This window comes from Pholis gunnellus (assembly GCF_910591455.1).
Source record: "Pholis gunnellus genome assembly, chromosome: 1".
NCBI lineage: Eukaryota > Metazoa > Chordata > Actinopteri > Perciformes > Pholidae > Pholis > Pholis gunnellus.
In genome coordinates this window covers 10,769,721-10,786,073 of record NC_136528.1, presented here as the reverse complement: position 1 = coordinate 10,786,073, position 16,353 = coordinate 10,769,721, and the positions used below count along the sequence as shown (strand labels likewise).

Genomic DNA, 16,353 nt, shown 5'->3' with positions numbered 1-16,353 from the left:
TATATTTAAGTGTCAATGTATTCAAATGTGTTATAGTTCAATTTAATATCCCGCCACACGTTTTTTTCAGTTGCATCAGCTTAAAACTAACACCAACAATCAGCCAAATGCTGAGTGAGTCAGTTCCATCAGCCACTCGGGCAGAAAGCTCGTTTTCTATCCAGTCTCACATGACGATGTTAGAAGACTAAAGCTAGAGATCTGATCAAACGACCGGTTGACTCACCTTCATGCTGCAGTGCAGATAGACCTACAAAGAGGTTAGTTAATCCATGTGAGAGAAGTCTAAAAAAAGTGAGATGGGAATATTTCAGCTGTAAACTAAAATTATGAAATTGGCATTTAAATATTTCTGACTATACAAAGATCGACTCACAAACTGAATAGTCTATCTGAAATACATCTGTGTAATAAAAGAGGCTTTCATTCTTTGACTATGTGAGGCTGAAAAGGTTTCATTGACAAACTTTCACATTCAAGGCAATTTAAACCAAACTCAAACACGCAACCCTCGACTTTAAGGCTTGATGATTATTTTCATTATTGAAAAATATATTGATTTCTCAAATCAAGAAATTTCTTGAAAGGGTTGATTTATAAAACATCAGAAAATAGTGAAACATTAAAATATTTAAATTGCTTGTTTTGTCTGACTCACACCCAAAAATAGTCAGTTTAATATAATAGATAACCAAGAAAACCAGCAAATATTTGGCATTTTTCCTAAAAAATTGTTGAAACGATGAATCTACTGTTAATATTGTTTCTGAATAGTTTTCTGTTGGTTGATTATTCAACTTATCATTTCCTCTTTCCCAGTAATCAGAAGCATTCCAATACTACATAGTTGTATACGTTTGGGTAACTGTGCAGAATACACTGTAGATTTTGTGTATTACCAATAACAACCTATTTCTTTACACTTCAGCAGTGGTGGAAGAAGTACTCAGATCTTAAAGTTAAAGTAACAACACCCCAGTGGGACAATACTGTTTCAAGCAAAAGTCCTGCATTTCATAATCATACAATGCTGCATTCATGTGTACGTATAATGTTGCAGCGAGTAAAGGTGAAGCTAATCTAAACTATTGTTGAATCTATAAATTGATTCTTATTTTCTATAAATAATCTGAATCTGCAAAGTAACTACTGTTAACAAATTAATGTAGTGGAGTAGAAGTATAAAGTAGCATGAAATGGAAATACTCAAGTACAGTACAGGTACCATAAGACTGTACTTCTTGAGTAAATGTACTTGGTTACATTCCACCACTGCTCTTAATACCAGACGACGGGCATCCTGGTCATGTTGGATGAAAAGAAGACGAGCGGAAACGTTTACTTTGTTAGTATTCATAATAGTTTGTATACACAATGTATAGGAGCACCAATAAAAAAACATATTTTTTTCCAAACTTTTTTTTCAACATTTTTTAAAAAGCCACAGATTTTTTTTCTACAGAAAGCAGAGAAAGCTCTGTACATGAACAAGCAACAACATAATTCCTCATCATGAGCTGCAAAGTAAACAACTCCGCTGCTCAAAATCATTTCTGAAGCAAAAAAAAATAAAATAATGAACATAAAAAACAAGACCAGCTGCCTGCTGCTTACCTAGGACGCTACGTTACACAAACAGCGTTTGATATTTAAAACACAAGATATGTAAGAAATGTACTTTTCAAAAATTGTGAAAAAGTGCAATACAGGTTCAACTGTTTACAACTCAATAGATTATTTCCCAAATGGAGTCCGGTCCTTTTTCTCCCTCCTTTGTTTTCAATCATGTTTTCCCCAAAACGTGTTCCTCGTTTGTATCCATAGTTAAAATCTCTTACAGTTATATTGACATTCATGACGATGTACATTTATGAGAAACATGGTATTCACAAAAGTAGAGCAAATTACTATGATTGCAAATGACAAATTTCTTTGGGTAAGAGGGTAATGAAAAACTAGTTTCTTAGATGAACTTTTTTTGTTTTTTTTTGTTTTTACATCGGATTTGTGTATAGAACAAGCTGCTTCTTTTTTTTCCTCATACAAAAACTACCATGTAAAAAAAAAAAGAAAAAAAAAAAAATCTGGGAGTCCCATTCAAACGGCCATCTTTTGTAAAAGAACCAGGACATTTAATGAAGAACAGCAGGGGGGGGGGGGAATAAAACAGCAAACACACCGCTGTCGGAAGATGCACACGTGGTTCCTGCAGTACGCACGTCTGAAACCAAATATTGGTTTTTGGAAACGACACACATATTCAATCGAACTTCTCGTATAAAAGATAACTCGTCTGTTGCAGGTGATTGATTGATTGACTGGGTGTCGAGTTATTTTCTGTTTAGGAGAGGTGTGGGGGGGTCAGCGTCCTGAGTCCTTTCGGTACCCCTGACCTGTGAGGAGATACTGTCAAGTCCCACAGGACTACAGAGAAGTATGTATGTCTTGTATGGTTCCCGCATACAAACACGTTGGTAAGGCTTTTTGAAAACGGAGCTCCCACGACAAACAGAAGACTGTGAAAGAAGACGCTTTAATGTACAAAGGGGGCAACACAATGCCAGAGGAGAATGTACAGTAAAACACGTCAGGCTTCTCTCCCCTTTTTGATATGAAAACTGAGCTTCAGGACTCGCTTGTAATCCCACCTTCATCCCAAATAATAACAATGAAACAAATGGGAAAAATCAAAAAGGATGAGGCAGTTTAAAAAACACACACAACATATGTACATGTCTATAAGGATATGTGTGTAAAAAAAATAATACAATAACATAGAAAATAATAAAAAGTCATGGCACAATATAAGACACAAGGGGGTAAAAACAACGTTTATGAATAATGTGGGCTTGTAAAGGAGGAAGTGGGGGGGGGGGGGGGGGGGGGCTGATATCCAATGTTCACTTCACTGAAACGGCCCAATAGATATACAAAATGCACAAAGAAAACACTAATCAAACAAACACTGTGTGTAGACTGCGCCGCATGAGCACCAACATCAAAACCAGCATCTTTTTGGACTTTCTCCTTTTGACTTGACATTGAATCAACCGCCTTCTCATCGCGAGCGAACGTTCGCCACGAAACAAAAACACCCCGCCGTACGTATTTTTGCTGAGGAAAGAATTCACAATCTTCCGGTTGAAAGCGACCAATGTTTTAAATGTTCATTGTCTCTGAGAATGGTTCTTCATAAAAAGATGAAGCGCGTCACTCCCCCCCCCCTCTCATGGCAATCTCCTTCCTGAGACTGAGCAAGGTAAGCCGAAAAAAGTTCGTAAGTTTCAGTCTGGAGTTTGTTTGCTTTTTTTTTTTTTTTTTCGGGGGACGGGAGAGTTTTTCTTGGGCACAAGAAGCCATTTTGTGTCCACCAGCCTCTGGCTCCAAAGGTTCATGTTTGGGCGTGTTTGTTTGACTTTAGAGTGTGCGTCTTTCTGTGTGTACGTGTGGATGACAGAGAGAGAGAGAGTGTGTGTGTGTGTGTGTGTGTGGGTCGGGGTGTGTGTGTGTGTGTGTGCATGCTCATGGCGCTGTGGTGATGGCGTTCAGGTCCTTCATGAGGCCCTCGAGGTGGGCCATCTCCTCGGTCAGCTCGTCGGGCTCGTAGCTCTGAGGGAGAGGAACAGGGTTACTGCGAGGGGCGGGGGAGGGGCAGGGGGGGAGGGAGGCAAGCACCTGGAAGGAGGGAGGGAGGAGAAGAGAGGAAAGGAGAGGAGGAGAGGGTCAGTCAGGGATCTTTAACAGAGGATGGGGGAGTCGTATGGGTGGGGTGAGGCGAGCTGGGGGAGGTGGGGGGGGATGGGTCAATGGGACTGAAGCGCAGCAAACAACAAAAAACAAACAAAAAAAGGCAGCAGACAAAAGCAAAACATCCAAAAGAGAAGCCGATGTCAACAGATGGTCAACAGCCAATCAGGGATGAGGAGAAAAGTTTTAACGGTAAAAAAAACAAAAAACATTCCAGTTATGGGTTTTGTTAAAATCAGGTGTTAGAAGTTAAACGAGTTGATCAAAAGCCAGCCGTCAACGCCACAAAGAAATGGTGAGATTGAGATAAAAAAAAGAGAGAAAGAACATACAGAAAATGTGGTTAAAACCAATGTCCAGTGGAAAGTAACTGTATAATCCAGTGCCCAAAGAAAACATGGATTTGGAAGGAGCGTGATTGTGTGATTGGTATAATTTTAAAAGACAAGAATATAACTTCAGATATTCACTGCATGGCTACAAGCAGCCAGTGGGGGGCGCTGTACTCACGCTGTCGACATCTTCCAGCATCTTGCTGGTCTCTGGCACATCAACGGTGGGCACGGTGACGACCAACGGTGTTCGTGTCCTTCCTAGTGTTCCGATAGAGGCTGTTTTAACAACATGGGGGTGAGTAGGAAGCCCTGAACATGACAAACGCACAACAGTCAGTGAAGGCAACACATGACGGTGAAATGGAGAGCGAATACATGAACCTCGAGTCCCTGTCTGATGTTTTTCCTCAACTGGAACACATTTATCCGTCACATCGTCCCAGAATGTGAATACGTTTTAATCTCAAAGAGATTTTTCAAACTAGGTTTGATTTGTTCCCACAAGTTTTATCAACTAAATCCCATGAAAACACCAAAACGAACAATGAAATGATCAACAAGTATTGTATGTGCATTGAATGTCTGATACATTCTCCTGTGCTACAGAGCTCCTTTGTTATCCAAACGCTATTAAAAACATCAATGAGCCGCACTGGGTGACACACACACATGCAAAGTTGCTTAATGTGACACGTCATTTGTATTTGTTGAGATTACCAATATCACAGTATTTACTTATTGCTAAACTTTGTAATGGTTAAACTTTTAATTACAACTTTTTCTTTACAATATCTGGATCATTAGACAATTACAAATCATCTGAAGAAAGTATGAAATTCTTGATCGGTGTCAAGCAGATAAAAATATATTTTTAATGAAATGAAAATGATTGAATCTGTTGGTCTTGGAGTCTGGTCTAACTGTGTGTGTGTGTGTGTGTGTGTGTGTGTGTGTGTGTGTGTGTGTGTGTGTGTGTGTGTGTGTGTGTGTGTGTGTGTGTGTGTGTGTGTGTGTGTGTGTGTGTGTGTGTGTTTCTGCTTACCGGTCTGAGCGAGCAGCGGGGTGCTGGGCAGGGCAGGCGACTCGTACGACGGATGGCTGGTGGTCGGGATCGCAGGCACGCCGAAGCTCTTGAGTGGGTGGGCGTGGGCGTGCGGGTGGGCCGAGCGGTGGGGGGGCAGGTTGCTGGAGTAGCTGGGCTCCTCCTCGGTGGTGGTGGAGCCGTGGTAGCTGCCCTCAGGGTCGGCCATGATCTCCGAGGGGCAGGAGGCCTGGGAGGAGGCGGTGGCTGGAGGGAGGGGCTCCGAACTCGGGGTATTCCTCACCGACTCTGGAGGAGGGGGGCAGGGGGGGGGTAGATGGGTTTACAACTTTGACTCTCACAGGGAGCAGTAACCGTCTTCATACAGACACATTTAGTGAAAGAACAGCCAATAAAGTTAATATTTCTGGTGTTGTAAACTTCCTATATTAACTTTGTAATATGTTAAATGTTTCCTCTCTTTTTTTCAGGTTTACAAGAGTACAATGCACTAGAGCAGAAACAATAAGTCAATTAATCCACTAACAAATTTGATAATCAATCAAATAATCGAAGCAAAAAAGCCCAACATTAATAGTTGCAGCGTCTCAAATGCAAATATTTGAAAGTTTTATTAGTGTTCTGTGACAGTAACAAAACAACAAAACATCAGCTCGTGCTGAAAGGCCAAACGATTGACCGAAAAAATACCCAGAAGATTATTTAATGATAATTAGTTGCAGCCCAGCAATGCACATTAACTGTATATTATGATGATTGATAACATTATGATTATATCTTTCTCAAACTAGCTTAGCAGAAATGAATAACCACCATTACGGTTACTCTTCCCTCAATTTAGGTCCTTTTCCACTCTGTTAAGGACTTTATTTCTATGGTCAACAATCAAAAATACTTCTGTAAGATGTCAAATATTGACAAATATCACTTAAAAAAAAATCCATACTTTGTGTAATGTTATAAAACTCAATTTAAAAAGCAGGAACATCTTAAGAATGTTTTAAGCCACAACCAGCAAACTTAGTATTTTTACTTTTCGTTTACTTTAGAAGAAACAAAAATGTTTAAGCAACAAACTAAATAATAATTCATATCTTTTGTCAACTGAACATTTAAAAGTTGAGCCTTCAGCTGTAACTCAACAACAGTTGAAATCATGAGCATGTCTGCATTCCAGCTGGTGAAGTTTTGTTTACTTTGGTAAAAGTCGAGGTGAGAGGAAGAGAGCAAATCGGAAGGCAGGGAGGTCAGAGAAGAGGGGTTAGTAACACTTTGGAAAAATGAAATATGAACCCACAAGATGGCAGCTGCATGCGAATGAATGAGCAAAAATAAATCAATGAATGAACATGAGCTGGTGCGACTGTCCTCTGTGCGTCTCCTGCTGTCCAGCAGGTGGCAGAAGTGTCTCACCTGTGGAGTCCACCCTCTCTAGATGGGAGACGGGGGAGGAGCAGGTGTGCGGGCGTGGGTGCGCGCTGCCCTGGTGGTAGAGGTAGCTGCGTGTCGGCGACGCCAGGCTGCCCATGTGATAATGGTGGTGATGGTTATCAAGGGAATGGATGGGGTGAGCACTAATCACAGCTGTGAATGGAAATGGATACACAAACACACACACACACACACACACACACAGGACGAGACGTTTAACCAGCTGTAATAATGATGAGGGACGTGGAAGTATTGCTGACGAGACACACATGCAGTTTCCTGTAATAAACACACTTGAATAGTCTGTCACTCTGTCACATAAAAATGAATATTTTGTAGAAGCATGACATGGATTTGTTCCCTTGATTAGACAAACAGCATGTATTTGAAAATTGGTAATTTGTTAAAAAATCGTTGTGCTCTAATTAACATTTTATGCAAAAACTTTCCAAACCGACTGCTCACTATCTGTTATCTGATCATTATCAGTCACTCACACACACACACACACACTTACGCTGAGGCGGCTGAGCGTCAAAAGGCATCATCATTTTAGGCCTCATCCCTCGTCGGCCTGCTAGTGTCGACATGCTGTCCTCTGACTCGTGGCCTAAAAGGTGCGGTGGAAACCAGCCAATCAGAAAGAGCCGCTACTCTGCGTGAATAATCCGTCTGTAGACCTCTGGATCCTTCATTAGTTTTATATCATTGGGTTTTTAAATTGCATTTCTAAATATCATCATCACACTCAGCATTCTCTAGCTATGAACTAATTAAATTGAGTGGATTTACTGCACGAGCTGAAAGTTGTTGCATTGGCAGCGGGTGCTCGCAGCACTGCCGTGATGACATAAGTGATAGACATTATGTATGAAAAGCATGAAATGTTTTTTGCATGATAATCACAGAAGAAACAACAGCAAACACAAGTGAAACAAATACAAAAAAACAGCCCAATATCTCCGACACTCCTGCAGTCATCCCCCTAGAAGCAAACCTGACAGTATCAACACATTTCCTACCTGAAAAAACTGTTTTCTTAGTCAAGCTCCCAAAATGTACTTTCCCTGTCTGCCAACCAAACTCAAGAAGTTTGCTCTGTGTTATTATGCATGTAAGCTCAAGCAGCGAGGATGACATTTCACTTTGATCTCTTTCCCATAACATTCAATTTGAAGTCTTCCGCCCTCGGGCAAGACTGACCGCGGTAGGAGTTGCGCCGCTGCTGCAGGTGGGGGTTGCTATCCAGGCCGCTATCAGCCGGCGTGATGTCCTGCGAGCTGCGGGGGATGGGCGTTTCCGTCATGACCGGGTTGGGATCTGGCGACTTGTCCATGGGTTTCAGTTCCAGCCTCTCGTGGTGAATCCAAAGATCCGGCGGCTTCAGGTCTTTGGAGTTCCCCTTGTATTTGTGGGAGCCGTTTGAGGACTTTGAGGCCGCTCGCTTTCTGCAGGAGAGAACAAAGAGGTCAAGGGGAAAGACCGACCTCCTTTATAGAGAGAAGTACAAGCAAGACAGGACACAGGAGAGAGCTGAGATGTAGATCAGTAAAAACAGAGTTAGAGGATGGAGGACTGTGAAACAACAAGCGGACCAGGAAGTGTGACTGAGCCTCTTACTTTTTCTGGTGGGACGTGGTGCGCCGTGTGCACAGGAAGGCCCCAACCACCACCACGATGATGGTGAAGGCTCCCACTGAGATGATGATGACGATGACCAGGATGTGACCTTCGCTGCTGCCTCCCACCCCTGATTTACCTCGAGAGGAGAAAGACTTGATTAGACGAGATACATTATTAAATACCAAAACGCACCGTCAAGAGAAGAGAGACACAAGCACAGTTGTTGTCGTCAGTGACGGCATGGTAGCTGAGGATCTGTTAAAAGGCGGCGGGTGAGAGCAAAATCTTACCAACTGCAGTTCTCGGGTCCTGTGGATGTTTGTTGCCTGAAGGCCCCGGTTTTGGTGGAAGATTTGAGGCTGATTCAAAACGGAAAAAATGTTTTACTGAAACTTTCCGCAAGTGTTTTCATGGCCTTTTCTACTGTCACATTTAAGCCGCTGTCTAATATTCACGGGATACATAACAACCCGAACATTTCTACAAGCACGAATAGATTTTGCCGGTCATGCAGCCCAAGATTTCATCAGCCCGGAAGATGGTAATCTGCAGAGTCAGCAAGTGAAAGAGAAAGTGTAGAGCGGGAGTTTACCTTGGTCATTAGCCATTTTGTCAGAGGACTCAGCTTAACAGGCCAAAGGAGAGCAGGGAGGGAGAGACAATAAAAAGCAAAAAACAGGTTAGCTGAAAAGAGCCGCGTGGGAGAGAGAAATGAAGCGAGAGAGGGATTGTGAGGAGGAGGAAAGAGGCAAATCTAGAAGAATGAGAACCAAGCAGCGAGAGTGAACTACAGACACAGGCAAGGTGACATTAAGAGCAAAGCATCTATGTAAAGATACAAACATTATCCTACACACGCATCCTAAACACATACTGCTTTTCAAGAGAATAATTTGTGTCCCACGAGTAAAAATGGCCCAGAAAGAGAATGCAGGTCTGTCAAAAACATTCATATAAAAAACTAAATAAGGTGTTTGCAGCACCTCTGAACTGAACCTGAAATGGATTTGTTACATTTAGAGTTGGATGCAAATTTGCTGACCAGACTTTGCAGGGATTCAGTCATCCCCAACCAATCGGCAAGTCTTTTGGGAAACATCTCCGTCTCAGCACTAAAGAGACTCTCACAACAACTCCCGTCAGGAGAACTTGTCTAGGAAATGTATTTAAGGCAGGACGTCATGCAACAAAGCGCTGCGTCGGTCAATCACATCCGCAGAAGCACACATTCCTGGTGGAGAACTTTGTAATGTGAAGCGTGTATTTCAACTGTTTTCCTCGTGGTGAAAGATTAATACCGCTGTGATAACTCTTTAGGGCTGTAAAATCCTGTCTGTTGTGCAGTGTTTTGGGATCTGATAAAACCTCTAAACCCATTAATCCGTTACTTCAGCTGGATTTCCTGGATTGCATTTCACGGTCTCACCGGTGCCTCACACCAGTCATAACCAAAGAGTGGGTCGGGACCCACTGGTGCATCGCAGGAGATGTTATTAGGGTTGCCAAATACATTTCATCCAGTCTTTTATTTTGGCGTTTATATCTGAAATTCACCTATGAGACACAAGAGGGAGCCTGAATGTTCATTTTGTTCTGACAATTGTAGCCTACTGTAGTAACATTGAATCCAATATGAAAGGCTAGTGTACATTTGATCATCTGATGAGAGGAAATGAAAAGAATGAGAAAGCCTTTTAACTCTGCCTGAATCCAATCATTTGGTCTTATTCATATGTATATATATATATATATATATATATATATATAAAAATATGTAACATGTAAAGCTGTGATTTATAAAATGTACACGTATTTAAAATGACTGGTTTACATATTTAATATACGTTGATGTGGAAATGGTCGTTAAAATGGTCATTTACGTTCATTTACGCACACATTCGCTCTTCTCATGATTTAGAGATAAGGCCTGTTGTGATCGCGATGGTTTGTCATTTTAAAAAAACTGGGCCCCCAGAAACACTGCCTGAAAAAACACGCCCTCACCAACCTTGTTTCAATGCGTTTGGTCTGAATCACTGCTAATGAAACTCTTAAGCATGACGTTTCAGCATACAGAGCAAAATCAAGATTTATTTGGAGTTGTGCTGTTGGCGACCTGACTAATATAAATCCAATACTCATTCTCTCTCCTTTTAGCTCTTTTATGCTTCCACCAACACCAGAGAAAGAATACAGCTCTTTAAGTTATAGGTGGGATTCTAAACTTTTACATAGAAAATCATTTTTAATGGAGCAAAACGGTGAATGTAGTTTCATTGTACCACTTGTCCTCAACGTGTTTTCATCCCACCAACTTACTCTTTGGAGTGCGGAAATGAACGGCCTCAGACATGGGGCCCATGCCCTTTGAGTTTCGGGCCTGGATCTTGAAGTAGTAGGTGGTGTCCAGCGTCAGCTCCTGGATCTGGTGGGTCAGGCGGTTGCCCACCACTGGTTCAATAACCCAGTCGTGGACCTCGGCGTTTACATCCGTACTGTAGTAGATGATATAGCCTAGAACAGGGAGGGTTTGATAGAGAAAGGCAAATACGTTAAAGGGACAGTTCACCCCAGACTATTTACTTTCACTCACAGTTCCTACATGAAACTTCTTACGACGTCTGGATAATCTTGAGATGATTTCTGGAAAGAGACATTCATGTTGAGTTTTTCAAACGTATATTTTTTGGCGCTTTGAGCATCACAAGCAGAGTATCATATAGTCCCAAAATATTGAAGAGAAGGCAGACATCTCTAGGTAAGAGGAACATTTATTTTTGTGGTGAACTGTCCCTTTAGGATCCAGTCACTTTAATGCAGAGACAAAAAAAACACCACAATGTTTTTGTGCTACTTCTTCCAAGTCAAACTGCACAATCAAGGTCATGTACCGCACTCTTTATGAATATAATTCAATGCATAACATCTCTTTTCTGACCACTTCTGCATAAAACGGCTGATAAATGCAAGGACAATACATTTTCTTTGTACATTTTAAATAAAGAATATTTTCGCTTCGATCACTTCTCCACCTAAATGTGATTTCCTTAAGTCATGTTTTGTGGAGAGTTGTTGAAAAAAAGAGGTAAACACTTCACTCCAGAAACACCAGATTCTTTCATTGTTAAGAGAGGAAAATATAGGTTGAACCTAAATCTAGATTTATCTGTGCGACCTCAATACATGTAACACACAAGAGAGACTTTCAGACTCACCAGTGATCTTTCCATTGGCCTCAGAGGGAGGCTGCCAGTTGACGATTATGGTGCGAGGTTTGTTCTCTTTGCTGACCACGGTCACGTCTTTCGGGGAGGAGCTGGGAACTGTGGGGGTAAGAGGTGATTGAGACAGGACATTTGTTGTGTTGTTGATAAGTTCAGATAAAAGGTAAAGATGGCACACCTTTTAGTATAGTTTCAAATTCAACATCATGAGTAACTTTCACTACACGATATGAGTAAACTGTGTGTGTGCATGTAATGCGTCTACATGTTGTGTATATATTGTGAGTGCTTCTACTGCCCTCAAATACTGATGACCTGAAGTTTATGACTTTGTAGATAAAAATCCACTTGTACACTTGTGAAACAAACCCCTGGCTGGGCAGAAATAATAAATAAATGTTCTCCTCACCTCTTATAAAAAAACAACTAAAAGCTCCACTTGATTTTTTTAAAAGTCCAATAAATCTCAAATATAAAGAGGCCGTTTCAAAGAAAATAAGCTTTTGTTTTTTAATGTACGCTTTATTGTCAGGTGACTTTTAGCTCAGCAGTTACAACTTAAAATGAGGTATGGGCTCTGACACTTTAGTATCTGCAGTATTAGTTCGCAGCACTGACCGAATCTAAACAAACACTCGGGGGATTGAACAATGTATCTTCAATACAGAATGGCCGATGGATATAAAGGCCCTTAGAGTCATTTTAACACCAATACACTCAATTTAAGCAATTTAGATGCAGCGGACTCAGGGGAGGCAGTAATCATTCACTGTCATCCCTCAGATATTGTGCCACGCAAAAAGGTAGCATGCAGTTTAACAGTAATGGAATAATAAATCAGGGTAAGAACGAGGAACCAAAACAAAATGTATTTTGTTTTATGAGCTTGAACCCATAAAAGAGTCACGTCTTGGTTTGCTCCTCAGGCTGAGACACCTGGCCAAAGGTCTGCAAATCAAGAGAAACACGTAAACAAATAATTTGCTTTAACTCAAAACTGTATTTGCATTCTTATGATTATTATTGATTCATGATTTAGTCCATTTGCATATTTCGCATTGAAGCAGGGTTAGTCAGAGTTGCTCTCAGTGAACAGCAGAGCAGTGTTCAAATTATATCCGCCAATCACTAAATTTGCTGCACGTTTTCCTCAATTTCACTTGCCGTTAGTTTGAGATCTATTGATAAATACCTTTATCTTTATATAGGTTATATTATAAAGTGCAGTGACAGCTTGATTTTCCACTGGTGTGTCCTCTCCTTCCATTTGGGCTGCAAAAAGTAAAATGTTACTCCTAGCCAGACAGGGGCTCGTTACACTGGACATGTTGGTTTATGTCTTTATGTGATGGTGTCCATTTTGTGTGTTTCTGCATGATTATTTGTGTGTGTGTGTGTGTGTGTGTGTGTGTGTGTGTGTGTGTGTGTGTGTGTGTGTGTGTGTGTGTGTGTGTGTGTGTGCGTTTGCTCCTACTGGTCTCAAAGGTGGTGCCCTGTGCAGTCATGCTCCACGTGCTGGTGCGGCGCCCTTTGGTCACCATGACGGAGAACTCGTAGAGTGTGTTGGGCTTCAGACCGGTCACCATGTGGTTCAGGCTGGTGGTGTTGGCCATCTGGGGAGGAACAAGCAAACGCACAAAAACACACTCAATAAACAAGAATTCAGTTTATTTGAGGGCAGATTGAATCCACTGAACGATGATGAATTCTCCAGAGAGTCCAAAGTAATTTTGCCAGGCACAAGACTACACTTATTGTAAACTAATGAGTATTTTTACAATCAATAATTCTGCTGATTTCTTTCTTTCTGAATACACAAATGCATCACGCTTACTATCAGATAAGACAAAAAAAAAGCAGCAAATCCTTATAAGTGACTGTTTGACACTTTTACTTGAAAAATCATCAGGGTTATTTCTTTACTAAAACAATTGGCAAACATTTTTCTCTAAATAGACTAATAGATTGATCATTAACACAAACAGATTCTGCATTCATATGTAGAATCTGAAGGCAACGGAAGAAGATTTTGGCAACGGAAGATCTCTGGTTTCCGTTTATAGTCAGCGCAGTAGTGACAAATGCAACCCGGGAACTCACCGGCTATCGTCTGACAATGATTTAGATATTTAGTTTAAAACGTGTAAACTGGCAACTTGTGAAAACAATCCGGTCGTACACGTCGTCGACTCCAACTCCAGTCTCGCATCTCAAGTTGCAAATCGGACGATAAACAACGCGCAGCGTACGGAAAAGGAAGTCTTGGAAATACATCCCCTTGACCCCAGTGGCCTGTCGTCAGACCGATAGCAGATGGGTGCACAGATTGCACAATCACTCCTCTGATGGCTGTGCAGAGTTTAGGATACATTACACACACACACGCTGACCACTGAGTGGAACCAGAACCTTTTACATTTTGCGATGCTCAATCAAATGTGGTCATTATAAATGAGCTGTGACACCAAAATACAGCAGATTACCTTCACGAACAGTTACACAAAATCCTGAGTTGCATCAGCATTTATCTAGGTACTAGCTGGCCTGAGCTGGCAGGTTTTGCTCCGGGTTGCAGCAGCAGTGAGTCAGGTTCGCCGGTCTCTAACAGCCCTATCTATAACGTTGCGTGCTTCGACAAAAGTGCAGTTCTCCGGTGGGGGCTGTCAAACAGAGGGCAGTGGGATAGGAAAAGAAAACACTCTGTTCTTGAGAAACACGCTGCCAGCTTGAGAGCAGTCGTCTCTTCAATAATGTACAAGCTAGCCTGGCTAGACTCGCTCCGAGCGTAGAGAGAGAGAGAGAGAGAGAGGAGACGTGATGAACAGCGGCATTAAGGTGACGGCATCGCTGCTGGTGAGACTGGCATCAAGATATGCTTGCAACATATACAGGATGTAGATCAGACTCAGAGCAGAGTGAAGAAGCCACTGATGAAAAAAGACCTAGTAGACTTGTTAACGTATTGAATTTGGTTAATGGGACAGAAACATAATGAGCCTGTGGAACTCTTTAATTATTGTCACAGTGAGAGAATCAAACTAATTGAAGCATCAAGCAGCAATACTTGACTGCTGAGTCTGTGTGTGTGTGTGTGTGTGTGTCTTGGAGAATGCACTGTCAGATCTACAGACTCTTTTTCTGGTTCTCAGTTTATCTTGTCCTTGCTGAATAATTTATCAGCAAACGTTACGTAGGCCTTTATCGGAGCTCTCCTCGGTCACAGGTTTGCATTCATGCATGTAGCCATGAACACTCACACACACCCCCACCCCCACCCCCCCCACACACACATCCCCACACACACACACTGCATTCCCTTAACTCAACCAGAACCTAAACCTTAAAACCAAGCCTGAACCCTCAAACCCTGAAGGTCTAAAACTCAAATTGGTCCTCACAAAGATAGATGTACCAGTACACACACACACACACACACACACACACACACACACACACACACACACACACACACACACACTGATCTAGTATTCGGAAGTATGTAATCATCGTAATTGAGCTGCAAGTGAAGAATAAGAAGCTGAATCTCAAACACCTCGTTTGAGGCTCGGCTCACTGTGATTCCCTACAAATATTAACTCTATTTAATACACAACACTCATGTGCATGACTTCTTCTCAAACAGAAGGATCTATGCTCAGTTTGTTCTATCTCAATGTAAATTTAATGCATTTGGACTGTTGGTCAGAAAAAAAACAAGCAATTTGAATACCTGTGGGAAATTGCTATTTCCATTTTTCACTAGTTTCTGAAATTTACAAAAATGTTATCAATGAATGACTGAAATAGGGATATTCAGGTTATATTAAAAGACTCAAAGAGTATGCAGCATTCAACAAGATGCTTCTCTTCTGTTGGATATCTGACAAAGTAGCTGCTCAAAAAGTGTTTGCTTCGGTATTAAACCGCTGTTACTGTGGATGTTAGCCAAATCAACCAGGACAGAAATCTTAAGGAACGTGACTTTAATAGATGATAAAAAATAATCCTCAGTTGCAGCCCTTCTACTGTAACATAATAGACCGTAGCGAGGCCTTTAGAGTTTAATTAAACCAGTATATCTACAGATGAGTTGTACAGTCAGACAACCTTTTAACAGTTCAGAGCCAAGTTAATTGTATTCAGCCTATATCATCATGATTGGCTACAATACAAGTCTTCTTAATATCTTGTGAATATAAGAATTTGATTTGATTAAGTTCTGTTGACCCTGTGAACCATCTGTTACTCGACCTAAAACCATGTTGAGAGGAAGACTCATGCAGTTTAGAACAGAGCGACTACTTCTCTTTATAGTGCTTTGAAAGTTGGATGAAAATAGATCATCACTCGATTAGAAACACCAGCATCATGCTGCCCCTGTACTTGGGAGCTGCTGTGGGAATACTTTATTATATACCATCTTATGACAATACTTTTTCATTCTCAGCACATCTAAACATCTCTCTGGTAAGTGTGGGCGGCGTGAAGGGAAGCACAAAGTCCCACTGCACCGAAATCGTACTGTATTAAATGAAGGAGTATCACCAAAGTTTAATCAGAATTAAATGATACTTAAGTGAATTACATCAAGTTGCAAGCAAGTTTTTTCTTAGCTTAAAAGTACTGAGCTAAACCAGAAAAAGGGAAATTAAACTGGAGCCCCTTTTGTTTTTGCATAAATCCTCAGAACACGGCCGTTTGAATCCAACAACTTTTAAGAAATCTTCTTGCTGAATTGAACAAACGTACAAAACCAAAAAGGGCTGGAAACAGGTGATGTCACGGCATTATTTAGTCATATCTTTGGGCTACAACACAAGTTAAATCTGGTCCGCACTTGCCGAAAGGCTGAATACCTGCCGTACGCTCATAAAACACGAGGACAGGTTGTCACAGTAGCCTGCTTTATGAGTGAGAATCACAATCCTGCTGCTATTGAGTAGATCCTTAA

The 16,353-nt window shown here is 41.3% G+C and overlaps 1 protein-coding gene across 8 annotated transcripts in view; it reads right to left on the bottom strand.

Moving 5' to 3' along the window:
* Positions 1–1,344: 1,344 nt before the first annotated feature.
* neo1a (neogenin 1a) overlaps positions 1,345–16,353 on the bottom strand; it is a 153,843-nt gene continuing 138,834 nt past the window's right edge. For 4 of the 8 annotated variants that reach the window (XM_079161484.1, XM_079161487.1, XM_079161488.1 and 1 more), the window contains exons 18-28: positions 12,877–13,015; positions 11,394–11,501; positions 10,498–10,692; positions 8,469–8,537; positions 8,176–8,314; positions 7,759–8,003; positions 7,073–7,165; positions 6,538–6,708; positions 5,125–5,412; positions 4,258–4,391; positions 1,345–3,609 (exon numbers count right to left, since the gene is read on the bottom strand). In XM_079161484.1, coding sequence (XP_079017610.1) covers positions 3,523–3,609; positions 4,258–4,391; positions 5,125–5,412; positions 6,538–6,708; positions 7,073–7,165; positions 7,759–8,003; positions 8,176–8,314; positions 8,469–8,537; positions 10,498–10,692; positions 11,394–11,501; positions 12,877–13,015 — 1,668 coding nt within the window. In that variant the 3' untranslated portion in view covers positions 1,345–3,522. Of the gene's footprint in view, positions 3,813–4,257; positions 4,392–5,124; positions 5,413–6,537; positions 6,709–7,072; positions 7,166–7,758; positions 8,004–8,175; positions 8,315–8,468; positions 8,538–10,497; positions 10,693–11,393; positions 11,502–12,876; positions 13,016–16,353 lie in introns of all 8 variants that reach the window. The other 4 variants (XM_079161486.1, XM_079161485.1, XM_079161489.1 and 1 more) reach the window with 4 other exon arrangements.